Source organism: Plectropomus leopardus, chromosome 14 (assembly GCF_026936395.1).
Source record: "Plectropomus leopardus strain MGB_pleo_1.0 chromosome 14, ASM2693639v1, whole genome shotgun sequence".
NCBI classification, from domain to species: domain Eukaryota; kingdom Metazoa; phylum Chordata; class Actinopteri; order Perciformes; family Serranidae; genus Plectropomus; species Plectropomus leopardus.
Window position 1 is genome coordinate 4,729,866 of NC_142189.1, and position 22,900 is coordinate 4,752,765.

Below are 22,900 nucleotides of genomic sequence, written 5' to 3' on the forward strand. Positions count from 1 at the left end.
AATGTTAATTTTTAGTAGAACTGACTTCAACTTTTTTCTGCTTTAGTCTTTTTTTTTAACACACCTGAATCTCTGACAGAACAGCTGGAGGCACAGTTGCATTATGGGTAATGTAGGCACCAGGTTGTGACAAGGTAAAGATGATATCTGGTTCTGCTGCATCGATTTTTGATGGTTTTTTTTTTAATTGTCCATTGAGGTTCTGCATCACAGGAGTTTAATCCTAAATCTGTGGAGTACTTTTTTTAAGTTGCAGGTTGTTTTTCATCACTCAGGGAGGTGATGATCATATAGGATGACGGAGCCTTAAAATTTTGGCTATATGAGTTGCTCTGAGTATAAATGACGTGTATTCATTGATTTCTACGCAGAGATCTCCCCTCAGACCTGCGGCCAGCTCCACGCACGACTGGATCGGGCCTCCGAACCCTCTCTCCAACCTGCGGCCAATCGTTTACCGCGTCCCCGAGAACGAATCGGAGCTGGAGAAACGTCTGAGACACCTGAGGCAGGAGACGGAGGACTGGAACCACGACTTCTGGACCAAACAGAACATCAGCTTCAGCAAGGTGGGATTTTTTAAAAAAAATTTAGCCCTTAAACAGTCACACGAAGAAATATCTTTAAAAAATAAAAATACAACAACATGGACCATAGAATATGTTAACAAAATTCATAAATTATTTTTTTAAAAACCATTTTCTTAGTATAATGCATGTAAAAAGTGCAAAAGTCAGTGTAATGTAATAGAAATCCGAAAATAAAAGTAACTTCATACAATAAACATGTTTAAATAAATAAAAAATAGATACAAATAAAAATGTCTATAAATCTTTATAAAATATATGTTTAAAAGTAACTTCATCAAATGAGCCAACAACATAACATACAAGACAAAAATCACGCACCACACATGTTGAAAATGAGAAAAATGAAATCTTTATGGACAAACTTTATGACGTTTCTCTTTAAATCCACACTATAAAATAATATTAAATACTTTTTATTTAAAACATCAATAAAAATAAAAAGCAAAAAATCCTCATGTTTGAGAAACTGGAACCAGTGAATTTTAATGATGTAAACAATTATTATCAAACTGTTGTTGACTATTAATCACTTGTTTAATTGTCATTTTAATTCAGCAGTTATCATTTTTAAAAAAGCTCTAAATTTACGGTGTACATGTGTTGGCAGGAGGAGGAGAGGCCTCTAAATCAGCAAACATAAATTCAGCTCCCATATATGGAATATTATCACATTATTGTCCGTCATCATTATTATTGATTATCAGATGTTAGTGTCCTCTGCCTGTTTTATTCCGCCTGCAGGGTTTTATTTTGACCAGCAGAGCGCAGCATCACACAAAAAACAAAACTGCAGTTTGCTGTCAATATAAAACAGTATTATATTAGCAGCATTAGATTCATTGATCCTGATTTTTGATGCAAAGAAGTTATTATTAATCCTTTGAAATCTGAGTAATTTGGGTTGATGTCTGTCAAAAACACAGGAAGAAGGCAATGAGAAATGGAAGAAGAAATTACCCAAAAATAGGCAAGAAATTAGTAAAAAGAACAAGAAAATTGCTTGAAAATTATATAAAATTATATAATATATTATGTATTTTATTTAAAAAAACATTGAAGAAAAACATGTAAATGACTTGGAAAAAATCATTTAAAATTATAATAATTCTCTAACACAATTTAAAATATGTAATTATGATAATTAGTTTGGCCCTAGCTTTTTTAAATCAGGAGTTAAATACCCTGAGTGTGATAACAGCAACTAACAGCAAATATATTTTAAATACATTCTTTTTTTTCCATCCAGCTGTTATTAAAGGAAATTAATGTTATACTTTGTGTAATAGGCGTTCTGTCTCCGCTGACTGATGAGCAACAGAATAAACGGCTGTATTTATGTCTTGCTGCTGCAATAAATTAGATTTTCAGTAAATGAAGATCCATTCAGCACTGGACTAATGCAGCTGTTTAAATATTTAAACTTGAAAGGGCTCGTTTCAGATAATTTTAGTGATTTACAGCCACTGACAGAAGCTATTTGCAATTTAGGTTTTATGTTTCCATTAGATGAATCATTTTGTCTAATTTATGTCGTCATGTTTGAATTGTTATTATAGGTTGCTTTTTTTTGTTCGTCTGCATAATACAATCTAAAGAAAGAAAACTGTAAAACCGTATTTTGTGCTCTCTGCAGGAGAAAGAGGCTTTCATCATTTCACAGCTGAAGGCAAAAGGCTTGACTGTGCGTGACGAGCAAGGTGAGGACGTAAAAACACTCTGCTGTGAACACATTTATTAAAAAAAGAAGATTAAATGTTTGAATATAGATTTAGATCGTAAATTTATTCACCCTCCATGAGCCAGTCCTGTCTGTTGTTAGAGATGAGGGCGTAAAGCTGTTCAGGCGACGTCAGTTCCTCCTCCTGTGTGGAGTCAATCAGGAGGATTTTTCAACGTCGCAGAGAAATTCGGGTCTTTTTCACCCAGAAAGCTTCAGGCTGCGGCCGACTATCAAACAGCTGCCTGGTTTTGCGAGACCCTACAAACAAACTCTCCTCTGTCTCCTTTCTGTTGTCTTTATCTCCTTCCTTCTGTCCTTTCTTGCTTCTCCCCTTTTTTCTTTTCTCACCTTTTTACGTTTCCTCTCCTACTTCTCTTTTCTCCTCCTTCCTTGCCCTCCCTTCCTCCTCACCTCCCTCCCTGTATTTTTCTGTCTCGTTTCTCTACATCTCCTCCCCTGCTCCTCTTTTATCCCCCAACTCCTTTTGCCAGTGTAACGCCTGGTGATTTAACCCTTTGAAACCTGGATCGACATCAGTTTTGTTGTGCTGCATTCAGACCTTTGAAACCCAAGCAAATAGGTTCACTTTATTTTGAAAATACGGGAAAGCGTTCTGCCCTGAAAATAACAAATGAACAAACAAAGAGAGAAATAATCATAAACTCAGCGCCTCTGTTGTTTCTCATCATTGACCTGCTGACCAGCCTGCACCGTGAGACCTGACGGGGCTGCGGACTGAAAGACAAAGCCGGGGATGAGTTACTGATGCTGACTGATCTGCTCCGCTCTCATTGTCCACCGGTGTCCCTGCTGGTGTCCGCTGCGCCCTCATTCTCAGCAGGTGTCTCCGCCGGTGTCCGTGCCACCGGTCCACGCCGCTCTCTTTCTACAACTGTGTCTCTGCCGGTGTCCGCTCTGCTCTCATTTTTGGCCGGTGTCTCCAAATGTCTGCTCTGCTCTCATTTTCCGCTGTAGTCCCAGCCGATGTCCCCACTGGTGACCCCGCTGGTGTCCCCACTGATGTCCACTCCGCTGTCATTTTCATTGTCCAGCTTTTTTATCTGAAATATTGTTTTTTGATGAAAACGCACAAATTACATTCATCTGTACTCACCACATCTCAGCTTTCATACCCTCAGGTAATGAAAAACAAACAAAAAGAAATGACTCGTTATCGGTATCTTATCGTCCACCAGAAGCTGGAAATTATCGGTGTATCGGTTACAGTTGAATTAATCATTATCGCGCATCACTTTTTATTTTATTTAATTCTCTTTATTTGTTTATTTATTTTATTTTTCGTGAAAGGAGTCAGGCCCATTTGCTGAGGTTTCAAAGAGCTAAAAAAGAAAAGTATCTTAATGAAAGTGCACTGCTGTCCTGTGTGTCTCTCCTCCTCATCAGGACGAAGGCGGACTCTGAACAGCGAAGAGATGGCCGTGTTTTACAAAAGCTTCCTGGACACAAACAGAATACGACATGCAAATTATAACAAGTGAGGTTTTTTTGCAGCTGAGTATCTCCCACGGTGCTGCTGGGTGGGCGGGTGGGTGCGTCTCCCCGTGTGGGAGCTGTAAACCCACAGTTATATATATACTGTACCTCGTGTGTGTGTGTGTGTGTGTGCGTAGAGAACAAGAGCTTTCTGTGAATTAGCATTGCAAAGTGGCTGACTAGTTTCAAGGCTCCCCATAAAGAAAGATGTTTTCAGCCCACACACACACACACACACACACACACACACACACACACACACACACACACACACACACCTCTGCAGCTGCTGTATGTTTGTTTTTGTTTCGTTTTTGTTTTTTTCTGTGCGTGCTTTAAACTCTGCTTCTGATTTGTGTCAGAGTTATTCCTGATTTCATCTCAAATTAGAGTAAATCAAAGAAATACTTTTTTTTTTGTCAGGAAATACTGCTCTCTTGGTTCTGTCTGTTTAAAATCTTACTTATAAATTAAATAATAATGATTTTTTAAAAATCAAATTAATTAATTATATTTAATTACAAAAATGAGCTTCTAACACAAATCTTTACTGTCCTGTGCTGTTTATCTGCAGTATATTTCATCTCACTCTTTTCAGTGTTGTTCATGTTTAAAGTTGGCAGTTATTGCAGCATCAAATGTGACCATGAGAATTAAAATTATTTATTTTTATTACCTGAAACTGCCTTATTTATTTGCTTAAATGCTGCATTAATTTTAATAAATAATGTTATTTTTAGTAGTAGTAGTAGTAGTAGTAGTAGTAGTAGTAGTAGTAGTAGTAGTAGTAGTAGTAGTAGTATAAAATGAAAAAGGTCATCATCCAATAAAATAAAAATCTGATGCAGTTACATTCACGTAACTGACTTTGATGAAAAAGTGTTGCTATTCTCTTATCAGTTCTGTTTTTTGTGTTACTCTATTTGTTTGGTTATATAACTGTGTGGAAGATATTTAGTCAGTTTGTATGATTGTATTTGACTTTAACAAACGTTCTCTAAATCTTGCATTCCCTCCTCCTCACTTTCAGGGAATGGTACCGACGTAACTTCACCATCACGTTGCTCATGGCCCGAGTCGCCCTAAAGAACATGTGGAGGACCATTTCTGAAAGACAAAACAGCAAGAAAGACAACACCCCTCCCACCTGATGAGAAATAAAATACTCACCTGCCTTCCCACTGTTGTTTTCCTGCGTCTTCTGTACTTCTGTAATTCACATTTGTTGCCATTTCTAAAGATTGAAAACTACCTCTCGTGTTTGATCTCTTTCTCAGTTTTGTCCTCTGTGTCTGATGTGTGGTTGATTCGATCAAATCCGTCTGAGGCGCTGAAATATATATTTTCAGTGTTCACAAAGAGATCTGCTGATGTGATTTGTTCAGTTTCTACTTCTATTTTATTACTTTTCGAAACAGTCTTCCCATCAGCAGCGTGTCCTCTAGAAACAGCAATTAAATAAATAAGTCTATAAATCTATTTACACCTGCCTGCACTGCACTGCAAAACCCACTCAACATTTTGATTTATTTGAGATACCAGATAAAGGCCATGCAGCTTGTGATCGAAACATTCGCAGGTAAACCAAAGCTATAACAACCCCGAAAACTGTGCAGAGGGTTTTGAACTTAACCTTGACGTAGTCACATGGCTCGATGTTTATCTATCTGTCTAGATAGCGGACAGCGGAAAAATGTACATTTCTGTCTCTTTTATGTCACATTTCTTGCAGTGTGCACATGTTGATCAGTCATTAATGCAATACACCACTCAGAAATTTGACCCATTCAAATCACACAAACTAAAAGAAAAAATATTTAATAATCTTAATAGGATATGTTGCAGCTTCTTGTAATGTATTAACTGATTAATTACATTTAGTATTAGTAAGTAATTAGTAAATGTATTAATATGTGTATAATGCTACAATGTGAAACACTAGCAGCCCATGTTAAGTGTTTAAGATGATAAATGAAATATGTGTATTAAGTTAGGTAGGTAAAGTGTGTAAAAAATAAAAAATGTGGGCAATATTCTAGTATAACACTATTGGCTATGTTTTCAGAGTTTTATCCATTTATAAATATGTGTGTTCTGCCAAAATGTGCAGCACAAAATCTATATTGAAAAATAAGATTTATATGATTTGCATCATATTTTAAATATATTTAACATATATATGTCTTTTTATTGATTAAGAGCACAGCAGTACAACAGCTTTTACAGTTAAATTATTTAGACACCTTTTTTCTGCTGTCCCAGCATGAGCACATACACAAAACACAGACACAATCAAAGCAAACCACACACAACAAAGTGACAAAAACACACAAAGGGGGAGAAATTTGCAGCAAGAAAATAAAAGGTTTCCAGTAATATATTAATGGAATATTATGGATATTATGATTTAAGCATTTTATGGTTCATCCTTTTTATTGCTATTTAAAACCTCTGACTGTCACTGCTGCAAGTATTTTTTTTTTTAATTTGATTTATTGCAATGAGCAATTTAACACAAGGTGCCCTGCAAAGTCTAAGAAACCAGGAAGAGATTACCAGAAAATGACCTGTTTATTTGTTTGTTTTTTTTTAAAGATAGGATATCCATTATTCATCCCACAGTGGGGAAATTCACATTATAAAAAAAAATGCTAAAAAAATACAAATATAAAAATATGAAAAACATTAGATAATAAAAAACAAGATGCAAAACTAGCAACATAACATTGCAAGGTGCCAAATCAAACTGTCTAGAAAAAGAGCATAGTAAAGAGTAGTAAGAGTATATATATATATATATATATGTATGTATGTATACCAATTGCACTTCATTTCAAAAGGAGATATTAAACTATTAGAATTATATCAAACAAAATAGGGGACATTTTGAGAAAATATTATAGTAATATTTACATTTTTAAAATCGTGCCATTGAAATATGTACCGTGTTGTATATTAGCACTTTTTGTCAAGCTTTTTATTTAGTTTTTGTTTGCTTTTTAATCTTTTTTGTGCCAATTTCCAAACATATTTTATTATTTATTTATTTATTCTATTTTTTAATACAAATTTCGTGCTAAATTTGAGTACTTTCTTGTAAAGTTGACCATTGCCTTCTTCCAATGTTTTTTCAAAAAACACGTTTTTAATGCTCAGTCAATTTCTGAATATATAATGGTTAAATGAATGAATGAATAAATTAGGATACCAAAATTAATATTGCACAGTTGGTAATCTGAGTACTTCCTGCACTGATAACCAGTAGTTTAATGTTCACAGTTGAAGCTCTGAATAAATCTGGCGGCTCAGTTTGCGCCGCAGCTTCCCCTTTAATCCGGGCAGGGATGACATCATTACCGGGGAAGAGTGAGGGGGGCGCCGGGTAACGCCATTTTCACGCACCGCGCAGTCAGTCAGTCATCCAGCCAGTGGACCAGCGAGCTGTCATCCCCACCGGCGACTCGTCAACTTTTCATTCGGCCCCATGAAGCCGCCATCGAATTAGTTTCACGGGCTCGTTCCTGCCATGGAACCGAGGGAGAACAGGCTTTTCCTGTATGGCTCCGACTAAAGTCAGTGTTTTTGACAGTTAGGTGGCTAGCTATGTAGCTAGCTGGTCATCATTAACGGCGGTTGATGCAGTGAAACCTCAGTCGGCAGAACATATCCCAGCCGGACACAGTTTGGATATTGTCTTTTATTACTTATATATTTTTACAATTTTCAGCAAGAGTTGCCTGTCAAAGGAACGACGCCTTCATTGACAAAAAGTCGTGATTTAGACGGTAACAAGGCGAGAAAAACGGACGTTACAGTGAAGCTACATTGGCAACGGATGTCCTAGAGAACGGTAAGGATGGCTCCGTGTATTTCTTGGAATCGAATTAGCCAATTAATCACTTTCCTTGATTTTTTAAAATGATGTTTTCGAGTGTCATCGTTTCAAACAGCAAGCAGTTTAATTATTTTTAATTTTTATATGTTTTAAAGATAAACCTCCTTCAATGTGTGGTCCGTGTTTACGTTAATTGCAGGAATTAGACGCCTTAAGCACATTAACTGTCACTGGGAGTGCTAGCTGAGGGTTAGCACTGTGACAGGAGGCTAACTGGTTCTTCAGGTTAATCCATTTTTAAGACGGGTAGCTGGGACAAAGAGGAGGAACTACACGGCCACGGGCTTGAAAGCATGCCGGGGTAGGATGCACTTGTTGGGCCACTGCAGCAGCCGAAACTCTGGCTGTTTGTCATGTGATATTGTTGGATGTCCCTTTCATTGATATTCAGAGCGGTGTTTGAGGGCTGTGAAAGCTGCCTGTGTTGAGGAGACAGCTTCCGAGGGACAGTGGATCTCAGTGTGGGACACACAGCTGGGCAGTGGTGAAATGTAACAAAATATATGTACTCAAATACAAATTTGAGGTACTTGTAATTTACGTGAGTATTTTCCTCACGTTACTTTATGTTTTTACCCCACTACATGTCAGAGGGCAATATTGTACTTTTTACTTCACTATATCTATTTGAACGTTTTGGTTACTTTACAAATTATGATTTTTGCAGCATAAGAGTTTAGACATATATAATGTTTTGGAATAAATTAAATTACCAAACAGTTTATACAAGTACAGCTGTATAAAGGATTAGTGTGCAAACACTTACGTTTTTTTCCCTTCTTTTTTTTATTTATAATTTTTGCTTTTTTTTTGGATAATTTAAAGTTGTTAATGTGTTTTATTCTATTTATGTAATTTTATTTTCAAATATTTTAATTTTTTGTTGTTTTTTTTCTTTTGAAGTTTAGAATTTAGGGTTTTTTTTTAAACAATTTCGAGGAATTTGAGGGTTTTTGTTGGAGGTGGGTATTTTTTTCTAGCATTTTTTGTTTTTTTAAATTTTAAAATAACTTTGATTGTTATGGGTTTTTTTTTACTTCTTTGTTTTCCTAATAATCCTAAGGTTTTTTGTGTTGTTGTTTTTTTTAAAGATTTTTCTGCATTGGGTACTTTTTTCTTCAAATACTTAAAGTTCATTTTTCCTGAGTATACTTACCTTTGCTTTAGTAACATTTTCAATGGAGGACTTTTACTTGTAAAAGAGTATTTTTTGCAGTTTGAGAATAGTACTTTTACTTAAGTAGAGGATCTGAAAAAAACTTTGTCCACCACTGCATTTGGGTAACCAAAAAACACTGAGAGGTGTCGTATGAATATTTGAGATTTCAGACAGTCTCTGAGTCTACACTGCATGGCACAAATTTTAAGGAATCTCAAGGAATATGCACAACTATTCCTGAGAGTTTTTGTTAACCGTGCCATACAGTCTTTAATGTTTCATCCACCCAAAGGGAGATCACTCATGACAACCTGCAGGGCTCCTCTTCCAAGCTGACACCCCTCTGCTCTCCTGGGACAGTTTGTTGTGGGCTCACAGATCCCACAAGGTTTTGGTGTGCTGGTGGGAAATGATAATTATGTGTTGCCGATGCAGATTTTGTTGTAATGCTGCAGAGTTGGCTTGACAAGCAGTGCTTATATAAACCTGACTCTAACTGCAGGTGTAATACATTTTTATTTTACTGTTGTGTACTCTTGCACACAGCACTTCCAGAGAAAATATTGGGAATTTATATTTCAATTATAGTTTTGTAATTTTCTGAATTAACCAGACTATTCTAGATGCTCCATCATTTGTGTTTACCTGCTCGGTCATTATATCCACATTACCGGTAATAATGTATCAAAAATCTCATTGTTAATTTTTTGCAAAAGCACCATTAGTCAACCCTACAATATTGTTGCAATGAGGATATCCAAATTGATCATAAACATTGTGAGATCTGTTTTTCTCCTCTCTTTTTTTAACAAACAAAATATAAACAAATGTCTTTGATAAGAATTCCTTAAATTCTCTTGCAGTCCTTTTTTTTAAAGTTCTTATACACCTTTTAGCATTTCTGTGTTTCCATTTCTTGTTGTGTATTTGCTGACATATATGCCTGCATGAACAAATCTCCGCCGATCGATATCTGCTCGGCTGATTTATTGGTTGGGTTTAAATTAGAGTAAACATGACGGCCCACCAAGGGTTGAAAACCACAGCATACAGTCATTGAATGCAGAAAAGGAAATGCTTTGGCTGTGAACCCTTTCTTTAATCTTGTGTTCTTTCTGCAGAAAACACCCATCTTAAACTAGTGCAATCTAACATCTGTACTCCCTTCATGAAGGGTGTAATGTTATATCTGTGCTGAAACTGTTTTAGAAAGGTGTTGGTTTAACTTTGTGTTCATTTTGGAGGCTGTATTGTAAAAAGATATGAAATTATGTCAAACAAATAGTCTGACATCACGACCCCATGGTGAGATGGCACTGTCATGTGCCAGTCACACAAATCAGTTCTTTCATCAGGTCTCTTGCATAATCTGAATAGTGTGAAATGATGCTGAAACGTCTGTGAGAGAGGCACAGAAATATATAATTCCCTAATGAAAGAATCAAGAGGAACTCATGTAGTCTCAAAGTCGTTTTTTAACCCAGTTTAAAACCTGGAACTTAAATCTGTAGAGAAGCAAGTTATACATCAAAGTGGGTGTCTGTTTAAAAAAATAAATCCATTATATTCTCTTGGTATTTTTCAGCCTTCAGGGTGCTGCAGTGAGAAGCAGTGCCACTACTGTCTCTGTAGATCAGAACATCTTAAACTACTTCACTGATTCAAATGATAAATTTAATCCCTCGCCTAAGGCTCGCTCATGGAAATATAAAAAGAAATTATTGGTGCTCTTGTCATGAGAGCGACTCATTTTTTAGAAGATGACACGGAATTAAACACGGCAGCAAATTGATTCACATAAAAATATTATTAGTTGTGTTCCTGTATTATTGATATCTTCAGTGTTGTGTTGCCTGTAGGTCCTGATGTCCAAAAGACACGAAACACCAAATCAGCTCATTAATACAAAGCGGACTTGTCATTTCCTGTGTTTCAGCCGCTCTGTGTCAGGTCTCGTGGCTGCCTGAGTTAACCCTTTTCTCTTTCCCTGAAGCTAAAGTCACATGATATATAACACGAGTAAAGGCTTGATAGTTGATTAAGACTAATGTTTTACAGAAATAGTGAAATCAAAGACTGCAAAATTTTAAAGTGCAAAAGAAACAGTGACAGATAGACAATGTTGATCATTTCAAAGTTTGATGTCATTGATATTGTTGTATGCGATTAGATAACATCTTAAATTTTACATTTTGTAATATCAGAAGTGTTTTTTCCTGGTTTTAAAGGCTGCATTGCACTAAAGAGACGGACATTTCCTGAACTTAGCAGACTGTTCAGGCTGCTTAATTATTTGCCTTTACCTAGTCTTTCCATAGTCATTAAATCCACATTGCTGAAGGTGATTTATCAAAAAGCTTGTGTAAATATTTAGTCAAAGCACCAGTAGTCTACCCTATTAGATTGCAGCAATATCGGTATTGAGGTCTTTTGTCAAAAATATTCTGGTATTAGATTTTTTGTCTCTTGCGTAGCCCTACAGCTATCTGTATTTTTAAATCAAAAAGGTATCACTTGACTACTTCTACATCCATCAGTTCCCTCCAGCTCTGTGAAGTTTTATAGCATCTTTAAGCTCATTGTTTTTGATTTTTGGGTCTGCAATTTTAATGATTTGGTTTACTTTTATCGATTTAATCAGGGTTGTTTTGATAATCTCACTTTACACTTCAGGTCATGAACTAAAAGGTAGATGGAAAAAAACACTTGTACATAAACACAGAAGAGTATTTAGCATTTTTAAAAAGCCAAAACAGATTTTAAGGGGAGAGGGAACACTGGACTTTAATTTGTCAGGTGGCCAGAGATATGGCTCTTAATGAATGCTTATGTAACTTGATATCTGCTGGATGTGTAAAAAAAGCAAAGTAAGAGAAAATGTTCGCTATAAACTTGGTGATAAATATGACAGGAATCACAGATTGTTTCTGCTCCCAAATCGAAAAGTAATTTATTGCAGGTTTAAAATGTCAATCTGCGAGAGTGTTGTATGATAGTTTTGGGTCTTTTTTTCAATTAACTAATTTTTTTGTTCATCTTTGGTGCTCAGTGCTTGGAGCTGTTCAGTTTTCTCTCACCCTTTCTGTTTTATCAGCTGTTGTAGATGTAGCTGGTGTTGTTAACTACCCCACTAAGGGTGTAACGATAGGTCTTTCAGGATGATATAACAACAACAACACACAATCCAATATCACTGATTTAAGGCAAAAACATCGATACATATCGGAATCTTTAAGATGCACCTTTATTTTGAAATTCTGATGGCATGCATGCGTCACCATTTCTGTCGTTGCATTACTCCTTTCTGAACACTAAGACTGTGTGCAGTCTTACGCCAGGCAGACAAGCAGAGAAGAAAAAGACAATGAGGATATTTATTCATATCATCTCATATCAATCGCAGGTCATTGAATCAAAATATTATTGTGGCAGACTTTGAGATATTAGCAGACTTCTTTATCACAAATATTGAAAACGGAACTGTAAACTGAAATGAGGATTAAATAACAAATTGCAAATATTCTATCACTGACCAGAACATTGATATAACATCATATCATAAAACTTGAGATTAACATCCCTATATCATACCCAGTTTTTAAAACTATTCATACCGGATAAACGCAGCAAATGCAAAATGTTTTCATTGACAGGATACTGGTAGAGCCACTGTTGAATCATGGATATAAAAGCATGCACACAGCCAGCTTACATCTATGAGTATATCATCAATAATTTTAGATTAAAATGATTCAGTAAATATAACTTGTAGAGGCCCTTTCAGACTTTCTCTCTGTGGGCGTGAATCACAGCCCTCATCATCTAATGACTATCAGCCCACACATCGCTGACTAAGACTGTTTCTATGCAGTGCTGCTCTTCCTGCTGCCGGCTCCAGAGCAAGCACTCCCTGTTCCTCTTCTTCATTGGTCCCAAACACAACCCACCTCCCTCCATTCATACCCTACCAGCCTCGCCATCGTCTTATATCACTGCCTTAACCTGCTTATATGAGAAGCTGCCGTGTCCCCAGGCACCCAGCTCCAAGCCAGCTATTTACATTTCAAAAGTTAACATCAGAAGTTCTTTTCGTGCCTTTCCCCGAGGTGCTTTGTGCTCTGAGACTCATCTGATGCCAGAAATAAAAGACTGTTGGATCAGAACAGGAAAAAAGGCTTGTGCTGTCACTTTCACTTCTGTATTACACAGCCTGCAGTGATCGTTGTTTTCTGTCTTGTACTTTGCAGTTTGGGATGTTTCCACTGGTTGAGAGTTGACCTTGCACTGTGTTGTTGGGGTATAAAGCAGTGATTTTTGATATTTATTTTTATTGAATCCTTTATTTAAACAGGTAGTTTGTGGGGAGTGGAAATTCTTTTTTAAGAGAGACCTATGTACTTTAATGCATGACCCTTTTGAGTTACCAGTTCGATAGGTTTCACAGTGTAAGAACAGCTTTTATTTTGATGCATACAGTTTGAAGGTTATCTAATTTTCCTTGCCTGTGTCTAGACACTGAAATTGGCCCACTCCACCGAGTTAACTGACTGGATACTGAGTGTATTGAGTTGACAGTTCTGTCTGATATCAAGCAAGGTTTTTCCTTTCAGCTGTGCAATAGGGTCTGCTTATCAGTTTCGCAGCTCACTTACAGCAGCGAGGGACTTGTAGCTTCATGGATGAGATGGAAACACTGACGTTAATGAACATGATGCGCATTTTCCTCATTAACCAATACATAACTGGGCACAGCAGTAATTCATTACCATTTTATTACCACTGTTCTGCTGTCTCCCCCACAAAACACCATGAAGCTGCTTCTTACGGGGGCCTTATGCTTGGGGGGTGCTTTGCAGTGCTTGTCTGAACCTATCGTTCTTACCCAGGTGCACTCTAAGGCACCCCAATGATACCCCAACCCTAATACTACATATAAAAATTTAATTGTCGGTGTGGGTTTAATCCCGAACTGTGCGCCCCCCCCTCCCCATGATTAGTCCATGTTTCAATTATTCCATTGACAGAAAATTTCTTAACAACGACTTCATCAGTTTAACATTCTGAACACTAAAATGCAAAACGTCACCCAGTTCTGGTTTGTTAATTGTACAGATTTTAATGGTTTTGTTTGTGTTATTTGATAATAAACAGAATTTGGGGAGGGTTGGACTGTTGGTGGGCCTTAAAATATTGTGGTGTGCATATTTCACCATTTATTGACATTCTAATGACCAAGTGATTAATCAATACATCGAGGAACTAATCACCAGGTTAACCTGTAGGTATAATTGTTGGTAATAATAATTGTTAGTTGCAGCTCTAATTCTTCTATTTGCAGTTGTTCATTGTGAAATGTTCGATTTAGCAAACAAGTGAAATAACACCAACAATAGCATAAATATTTGTAATTTTGCTTGATCAGTTTGTTAAGGAAAATGTAAAATCTTTTGAGTACAAGTTGGGAATTAATATTAAATATTTTTTAAGTTAGTTTAAGTGGAAATCCCCTCGTGCTGCACAGCTCTGCTCACCTGGAGTTGCTGTTTTTCCATCTCCTCCTGCACACAGTTTCCTGGCCTGCTGTCAGCTGATAGGCTGCAGGCTGGTTGCTGAGTCACATGGAGCGATCAGAGCTGTAGCTCTTCCTCCGTCTGCCCTGTCTGCTCCGGGCGGTCTTCAGCTTTGTTTTCTGGTTTTCTTCTTTTTCCACACTTGAACTGAAATGTGAAATCTGAGGCAGTTCAGGACACGTCTGTCAATCTGTCTTCACCTGGTGCCATAGCTGCTTTTATCCTGAGGTGGGCATGCTAGGTCAACACATTTTATCATTGCAACATTTTGGATAAGACTTAGGGAAGTCAGCCACACAGAAAAGCTGTTTCATTTCTGTATTTTTCACAGAGCCATGCAGGAAGACAGAACTTCTGTCAGTGTTTCTTAAATTATTCAGTTATAGTTTGGTATGCTTACAGAGATTTATTAGGCTGCTCGCTACAAGTGCTGCCGAAGCGCTCAGTCATAATCCTCTTAGGTGTGTGTGTGTGTGTGTGTGTGTGTGTGTGTGTGTGTAATGAATACAAAGCAAAGAAAGTAAGGATTGAGTGGGAAGGAGTGCATGTGGAGTGTGTTGTTGGTCAGTGTCAGAGGAACAGATATTAATGTGCAGTGTTTAGCTAATATGTGCATAATAATAACATTTGTTTTGCCTGCTACATCTAATAGTCTACACTCTTAATCACCAAGACTGATTCAGGATCTGATTATGTGCTATGACCGCATTATGGTAACACTAAGACGCTGATTATTATTGGCGATACTATGATCATGTATATGAATGTTTAGGGTTTGTTATACTTTACTGAACAAATAAAAACCTCATTTTCTAAAATTGTGTAGAATTTTAGTCGTTTTTTTAAAAGTTGGATTTAAACTGGCTAGGTACAGGTTAATCCTTTGAAACCTGAACAGAATCTGTATTCTTTCCAAAAATTGGGGAGAAGGCAACAAGCAACTTATCAAGACATGGCCCAAAAATTTGAATAAAATTAGTGAGAAAGTTGCAAGAAAATTACCTGAAAATAAGCACACAAAAAAACCAAAAACCAAAAAATAAAACCAAACTAAAAAAGTGCTGACAATAGAAAAACAACAACTATGTATTTATTATTTGATTTACTTTTATTCTCTAACAAAATATTAAATATAAATTTATTATATTTACAAATATAGTTTTCACACTTTTTGGAGAACTTTGTAATAGTCCTCCCTTCTTTTTTAAAACTATTTTTTAGGTGATTTTCTGTAACCTTTTCCTTTTTTTTGTTTTGTTTTGCAATTTGGGGGTTATTACTGCTACTCATCATGTATTTAAAGCTCTCTTCTCTATTACTTTCAGAGTTTTCCTTTCAAACAATCCTCACCTCATATCTGTTGTTATCTTTGAACCACATGCAGCCCACAAGCCTCAGATTTGGATTTGAACTGTCAGCAGGCAGCAGGTTTAACGTCTGGGGTTTGGTTTTATACTTTTCATCACAGCTGCACCAAAGTCGCTGTTTTTCTTAAAGAATCTTAAGTGATGACTCCTCAGTTTTTCAAAGCACTTCAAACAGCCTTTTTTACAAATGCGACATTACGTTTAACCTTTGTCTATCCAGCTTTTACTGTTGCTCACACCCTGCTGCTGTCAGTGCCTCACTCAAGGCCCCCTTGAGTGTAGTTTGAGAGGAAAGTATGAACGTTTCTTCTAATTCTCTCAACCTGAACCTTAAACTCTCCAGTCACACACACATTGTCTAACCTTTTGCTTAAGCCATTACTATTTGTCCCTCTGAGCCAAGTATTGATTGTAAAGAGATATGCATCAGGCCGTGTAATGGCCATGAGACCAGAAAAGGTTAGGAGGATGCAACTTTGAATGAAACATCTGAAGGTTAGGTGTGTGTCCATTAATGATTAATGACCTGGATCAATATGTCACACGTTTCTTGTAAAGACCAATTCGATGCTCCGTTAAGTCCTTTTTTCCAGGTTGTCTTGTCTCTAAGTCAGCACACATTAACACATAAATGTTTTTTTTTTTTTTATCAGAAATAACAAGTATAGAAGTCATGAGACGAGTGGATACTAATGTGAACAACCTCTGAGTCTTTAGAGGACAACAGGCTGCTTTTAGTTTCCTCGTATTTGTCAGGAGGATTTAGAAAATTATTTACTCTTCTGCATTAGTCTGATGTCTGTACTCGTGAGTTTTGTGAAGACACCCCTGTCAGATTAATTTCCTACAGCCTCTTTACTGTGTTATGTAAATTTGTTCAAGTTTTGGCATGTCATTTTCTTGAGTGTAGGATCTCCAGGGACAAACTGTCTAAAACTGCATTACGCCCGCGCCACACTGCATATGTGAGCAACAGCTGAAGGCATCTTTGCCGAACAGCAGGTTCTGTTTCTTTTGGAGTTCACATTGGCAGTGTTGCTACTGCAGCACTGTTGCAGAGCTGCCCGCTGTAGTAACTACTGTATTTGCACAATTCAAAGCAAATACTCCACTCGTGCAAGCTACCACATTGTCAACAACACGGTCCTGGAGATGTCTAACAGTAGAATGCCTTGTGTCAGCAATGGGAAGGATACTGTCAACAGAAACATTGTCAGAAGGCTTTTATTTTGAAACCGAATAAGGAAAGCTTGAGTAAAACAGATAAATTTGTATTTCCTCATGTTTTTCCTCATGTCTGGGACATATAGCCATTGAAAATATATTAAAAGGAGATTTAATATAATTTTGAAAAGACCTTTTTTTACCGTCTATTTTAGCTGAAAACCAACCACATCAAGCAGAAAAAATCTGCAAGACTCTGTTATAGCCAAGCAGCAGTAGCAACACCACGCCTGAGCAGCACTGCTCACGCTGGAGTGTGGCTGATCTGACCTGTTAACACGGACACCGAAATAAAAAAACAACAGGTTCTGCAACACACACGCTGCTCATTCATGCAGTGTGGCCCAGGTGTTAGTTAAAACAACTTTAGCCAATGTAAAATGGATTTATACATAATTTTCTTGTTGTTAACCCTACAGGATGCGTGAGGACATGTCCACCATGGTGTGCGTGAAGGATGAGGAGGATCCTGGGGAGAAGCTGTCCCAGGATGAGATCATCTCCCGGACCAAGCAGGTGATCCAAGGGCTGGAGGCCCTGAAGCAGGAGCATCACTCCATCCTGGAGGGCCTGCTGGGCACGCTGCGCTGCCTGAAGCAGGACGAGGAGGGCGTCCTGGTAGAGGAGAAGTCCCACATGATCCGCAAGTCCCTGGAGATGCTGGAGCTGGGGCTGAGCGAGGCACAGGTATGTGTCTCAGGCTTCACAGACTGTCAGTCACTGAGTGAGTCATGATCAACCAAAAAATCAGGCCTGTTCAGTTATGTATTGGGCTGTCCTGAATATCCTACAGATCCAGGCGACAACCATTGGTTTTTGTATGTTTTTTTTTTTTAAATTATTAACAAAACAATGGGGACTATATTAATTGAAATAAATACAAGTAATTTACTTATATTCATTTCCAATTAATACATATCTCTAGTTTTGTAAACATAAAATAGAGAAATATTTTTTTTTCCATGAGAAAGAAGAGTGACAGGCTTCAAAAAATGCTGCCGGTGTGGATTGGCCTTAAGTTGACAGCAGTTTGACTTGTACATAATAACAGAGCAAGAAAACAAAGCAACAGTGCAAGTAGGGCTGTGCAATAGGGCCGTAACTAACACTGCTGGGCAATATGGTGACACAGTATATATTCAGATATTTCAAAATCCCATCTAAATTACTGTTAAAATAGAATTTTATACAGGACTGTTATAGTAGATTTAAATAAAGTATTGTTATAATGAAATAGATCAAAACTGGCCCACTTGTGCTTTTATTCTGTTTTGTAGTTTAAAGATTTTAAGTGACAATCATACTCAATGTTTGCAATAGAGTCATTTTTTTCATCCCATGTGGAAAAATCATGATACCTCAAGTACAATCAATTTATCAATCCCCCTAAATGCAAGTAACAGTTCCAGTGTAGACTTGTTAAATTCATCTTATCATTTTATACACATGTTGCCCTTTTCTTTCTTTTGCAATATACATCTTTTTAAATACATAGTATTCTGAAATCTGCATTTTCTAAAGACTAAGTTACGCTTCTGTAGGTGGGTTACGGAAAAAACACAAACATGTCCCAAATCCTCCTGAAGAAAGAGATCTGAAGAGACAACACTCTATAGCGCAGAAATAAAACATTTCAAAAATGCAGCTTTTTTTGTCTGAGAAAGTTTAAAAACTCACAATTGGTTACGACGTTGCTCACTTGGCAAAAAGCAACCTGAGTCACTGATGAGTCACTGTTGATGCCTGAGCCTCTCATCTCCATCTCCCAGCAGGCTTTGCCTATTAAATATACAATACACTGCACCATGCAGACTCTGTTATCCACCTTCAGCTTTTTGTGTAGCCTGCAGCTGATGTGAAATACAGTGTGATTCACATTATTCTGCAAAACTTTCTTGCTCTAACACCCCTAGTGTCTCTCTGCCTCAAATCGTTGTCTGATTACACCCCTCCCAGCATTTCACCGTACACCATATGTTATTAGGTGGATGCTTTTGCCCAAAGTGCCTCAGAATAACACTAGTGAACACATATTTAGCTCAAGTGGGGAGTGCAGTGTTATCACTGGCAGGAATTGAGTAAATTTGGTGTAAATGTTTTTTCAGGATGATTGCAGCTGGGACTGCTGGGAATTAGCATGAATATTGTTATTAGGTGGTTCAAGGCTAACTCACATATGAGATCATGTTCAAAGACATTAGCTCAGGGATAAAAGGAATATTGTCTGCTTGATCAACCTAAAGATGTACACCGATGTTGATATGTGATTTGATTTATTATTGAACTACAAACCAATTCTGGTATAAAGAAATTCCTCCAACCCCTTTTCTTTGTCCAGGTGATGATGGCGCTGTCGAGCCACCTGAGCTCAGTTGAGTCGGAGAAGCAGAAGCTTCGGGCTCAGGTACGCCGGCTCTGCCAGGAGAACCAGTGGCTGCGGGACGAGCTGGCCGGGACGCAGCAGAAACTGCAGAAGAGCGAGCAGAGCGTGGCGCAGCTGGAGGAGGAGAAGAAGCACCTGGAGTTCATGAACCAACTGAAGAAGTACGACGAGGACTTGTCCCCATCTGTGAGTCCTGTGTTCTTTCCTGAGTATTCTTCCGTGTGTTAACGTGCCCTCTCACAGAAATTATGTTCGACCAGGCATCTAATATGCCACAGCAGTCCTTGGCCTCATGCATTAAAAATGCTTCAGCTGAGTTCATTTAGTGATATAGATTTCTAATATGGTAGATGGTGACTAATCAGTGAGAATAGATAGATTCATGTCAAGAACGCATCACATTCAAATAAATAAGGGTAAATGCCGCCTTACTGGCTGCAGAAGAGATCGTTTGCCTATGTTTTAAGTATGCAAGTCAATTTCCTACTATTAGCTGAAACTACAGATGAGAGTGCCTAAGGCTGATACACACTGTGGGATTTTGGGCTGTACCAGATGAAAGATGACCAACATGAAAGAAACTGGCAATACCTTTGGTTGTTTCTCTAAAACTGTTGTCCTACATCGCACAGTGAGAGAGGTTCAAGAATAGCCGTTGTCACAGTCTTTCGATCAAAGAAAGCCTGGGATCAAATTCTGACAGGAATTTGGGATGAGAATCTCACTGTTTGACTGCTATCATGACCCAAGTCTCCTAACCAGCCAATAGAAATGCAGCATGAAATGATGCACCGATTAGCAGGACACTGTTGAATGCTAGTAGATGCTACTACTTACTTTGAACTCTAGTTGCAAAACTGGTGTGCCAAGATGGCCTCTTTTCCTCAGCCACGCCTGCATCCACATTCTCCTCCTCTTCTTCAGACTTTTTCTGACACACATAAATGCCACTATAGCGAGGGCTCGATTTGTTTGTTTACATTTTTCTCTCACCACTACAGCGGTGTAGATGGATGACGCACACAGATGACGTTATGTTATTGGGTATTGACGTCGATAGAAGAACGTCGTAGCCTGCGATTCAGTAGGTGATGTAATCGTACAGTCAGCACAGCTTGCACAAAACTTATAAGATTGCTAAAATCTCACAGTCTGATGGAGTTTTTAAGCCCCAGATCAGATTACACTCGACCATAAAATCCAGTTCGTTTGTTTAATGTGAACACTGTGTACCGCACTTGGACACGGTACGTCATCTGTTCTCGAGTCTAATTGAAAGATGGTCTTGAGTACAGTTCATGTGTACTCCAGTGTGATACACACAGCACCTGTCGATCTCATCCTCTGAACTGCACACCAACAGGTGTAGAAAAAATTGAGTCTAAAATAATCTGCTCAACGTTATATTAATTATGTAAAAACTTCAAAGCCTGCATTATAATAAAAATTCACATAATGCTATACAGTTATGGGATCAATGTTCCAAACTTTGTGTCATTGAATTGAGTGCAACAAATCTCATTAAAAATGTCAATAAATTAAATTCTTTGAAAGATGCCTGGACTCCCATTAGTCAAACAAATAAGCAAAAAGGTCTCAAATTGTCCTTCAGTAGTTAATTTGTTCTGGCCTTAACTATTTGTGTCAAGTATCTGAATAAATTCTCGTGTCTCCACACATACCTAATACTTAGATGTTCTGCCTGTTAATGAGTTAAAGAGTCTTATGTCTTTCTGTACCTCCTCTCCTACTGTTTGCTCCCTATTTTGGACTTTAAAAGTCACTTCCCTGAACTCCCTGTCAGGTACGGAGTCCATCAAAACTGTCAATATAAACAATCTCAAGTTTTTTAACTGTTTGAAATGTTGCTTGACTGGACCGAAGCAGAACGACTGCATCAGTTTAGAGTCAGTTCATTCATTGTCTTCCTCCTCTCTCCTCTCATCCTTCTCCTCTTTCACTCTCCGCCCTCACTCCCTTCTCAGGAGGAGAAGGACTCTGATTCCAGTAAAGAGACTCTGGACGATCTCTTCCCAGATGACCAGGACGATCAAGCCCCGGGCAGTAAGTGTCCCTCCTTCTCCTTCCCTCCACTCTCTGAGGGATTCTCAAACATTTTCAGTCCTGGACCCAGATATAAAATGTAGCTCCTGGCCTCAGGACATAGATGAAATTGTATGGGTCCTCTTGTCAGTTGGAAAGATAGTTTCCTAAAATGTGTTATGGACATAGCTGAAAGACATAGTTAACTTTAGTAGAAGGCTATGACTAATGATGTGCAGGTTTTGTCTTCAAAATTAGATTTTTTTTCTTTTGCTGGTTGCAGTAATTTTTAAAATGTCACTGCTGTAAAATTAATCCATCCTCTGGAAACAAAACAGCAGCAACAATCATGTAATATACCAAAGTCTACTCTGTGGACGTCCCCAGAGTCACAATTTCTATCACATAATATATGGCAGCGAGTTTCGTCTGGCACACTTTGCTTTTTTTAAACTCTTCTGAAGTCTCATAAATCTTTGTTTTTTCATCTCTTCCTACTTAAATTCTCCCTGCCTTGCTCTGCTACTCTCACATTTCTTGCTCCCACTCTTCATGTCCACCCCTTCCCTCAGTGTTTGATGGGGTGGTCTTTCAGTAGCTCAGTAGCCCAGACAGTAAAGCTGTGTTGGCTGTGAGGGCCCATTAGTCAGGACCCAGTTTAGCCTGGAGGGAGGCCAAATGGGGTGAAAACCTCCCAACCAGATTGGTGTTATATAGTTCCAGGATTCCTACAGTGTGTTGTTTTTGTGCAGTTGTAGTCAGGTGAAATAATGTTTGATGAAAGACCACAGTAGTGTTGTAATGAAGTCTGGCTTGGAATATAAATGAAAAGCCTAAAATCTAAACATTTAGTACCAATGCCAATAAAAAGGGAAAAGCACGTAATTCTTATTAGCTTCAATCTGCTCGTCTTTGTGAAACCAAATACAAAAGCCTCATTTTGACAGGGACTATGACTACAATTAAATCCAACACCAACTAGAAGAGCTACAGCACTAATTTGGCTGAGTGTGAAGATGTATACTGTAGCTTTGAGGTTATTTGGGACAAATGACAGAGCGACCCACAGGCTTCTGTTCTCCACAGAAACACAGCAAACACTCTGTTCCCAAACTTGGCATTGATAGTGGGTTTTTTTTTTTTTGCACCAAGGTAATTCCTATTTGGCTCCTGGCACCAGTTTGTCAGCCAGTTTAAATTGCTGACAAAAATGGACAGCAGACTGGCTCACACTCTGCAGATCACTGTCTGAGTCAGACTGCAGCTCTGTTTGTCCTCTTTGTTTCGTCTTTGTTAAACTGTTTATGTTAACCTACCAGCTGAAGGTTTAGTCAGACTGAAAATAAATCTTGCAGAACAGATACAGAAGTACAAAATGTTAAACTTGGAAGTCCCTCTCCACTCAAAAATGTGTTTTTCTAATGTCCTTGTCCCCTAAAATCTCAATACTGACTT

The 22,900-nt window shown here is 37.9% G+C and overlaps 2 protein-coding genes and 1 non-coding gene across 10 annotated transcripts in view; all 3 read left to right on the forward strand.

The window, feature by feature from the left end:
- The window catches only part of coa8 (cytochrome c oxidase assembly factor 8), a 39,121-nt gene extending 34,136 nt beyond the window's left edge, over positions 1–4,985 (forward strand). For all 3 annotated transcript variants that reach the window (XM_088087240.1, XM_088087239.1, XM_042501052.2), the window contains 4 exons: positions 372–569; positions 2,224–2,287; positions 3,715–3,805; positions 4,835–4,985. In XM_088087240.1, coding sequence (XP_087943366.1) covers positions 372–569; positions 2,224–2,287; positions 3,715–3,805; positions 4,835–4,955 — 474 coding nt within the window. In that variant the 3' untranslated portion in view covers positions 4,956–4,985. The remainder of the gene's footprint in view (positions 1–371; positions 570–2,223; positions 2,288–3,714; positions 3,806–4,834) is intronic.
- Positions 2,435–2,576, forward strand: LOC121954175 (small nucleolar RNA SNORA79). The gene has a single exon (XR_006106551.2). It is a non-coding gene; the product is annotated as a small nucleolar RNA SNORA79 (small nucleolar RNA).
- Positions 4,986–7,175: 2,190 nt separating the features above from the next.
- klc1a (kinesin light chain 1a) overlaps positions 7,176–22,900 on the forward strand; it is a 61,020-nt gene continuing 45,295 nt past the window's right edge. For 2 of the 6 annotated variants that reach the window (XM_042500864.2, XM_088087844.1), the window contains exons 1-4: positions 7,178–7,654; positions 17,439–17,706; positions 19,358–19,588; positions 21,388–21,466. In XM_042500864.2, the coding sequence (XP_042356798.1) occupies positions 17,440–17,706; positions 19,358–19,588; positions 21,388–21,466 (577 nt within the window). In that variant the 5' untranslated portion in view covers positions 7,178–7,654; position 17,439. Of the gene's footprint in view, positions 7,655–14,532; positions 14,657–17,438; positions 17,707–19,357; positions 19,589–21,387; positions 21,467–22,900 lie in introns of those variants that run through there. The other 4 variants (XM_042500863.2, XM_042500862.2, XM_042500866.2 and 1 more) reach the window with 4 other exon arrangements.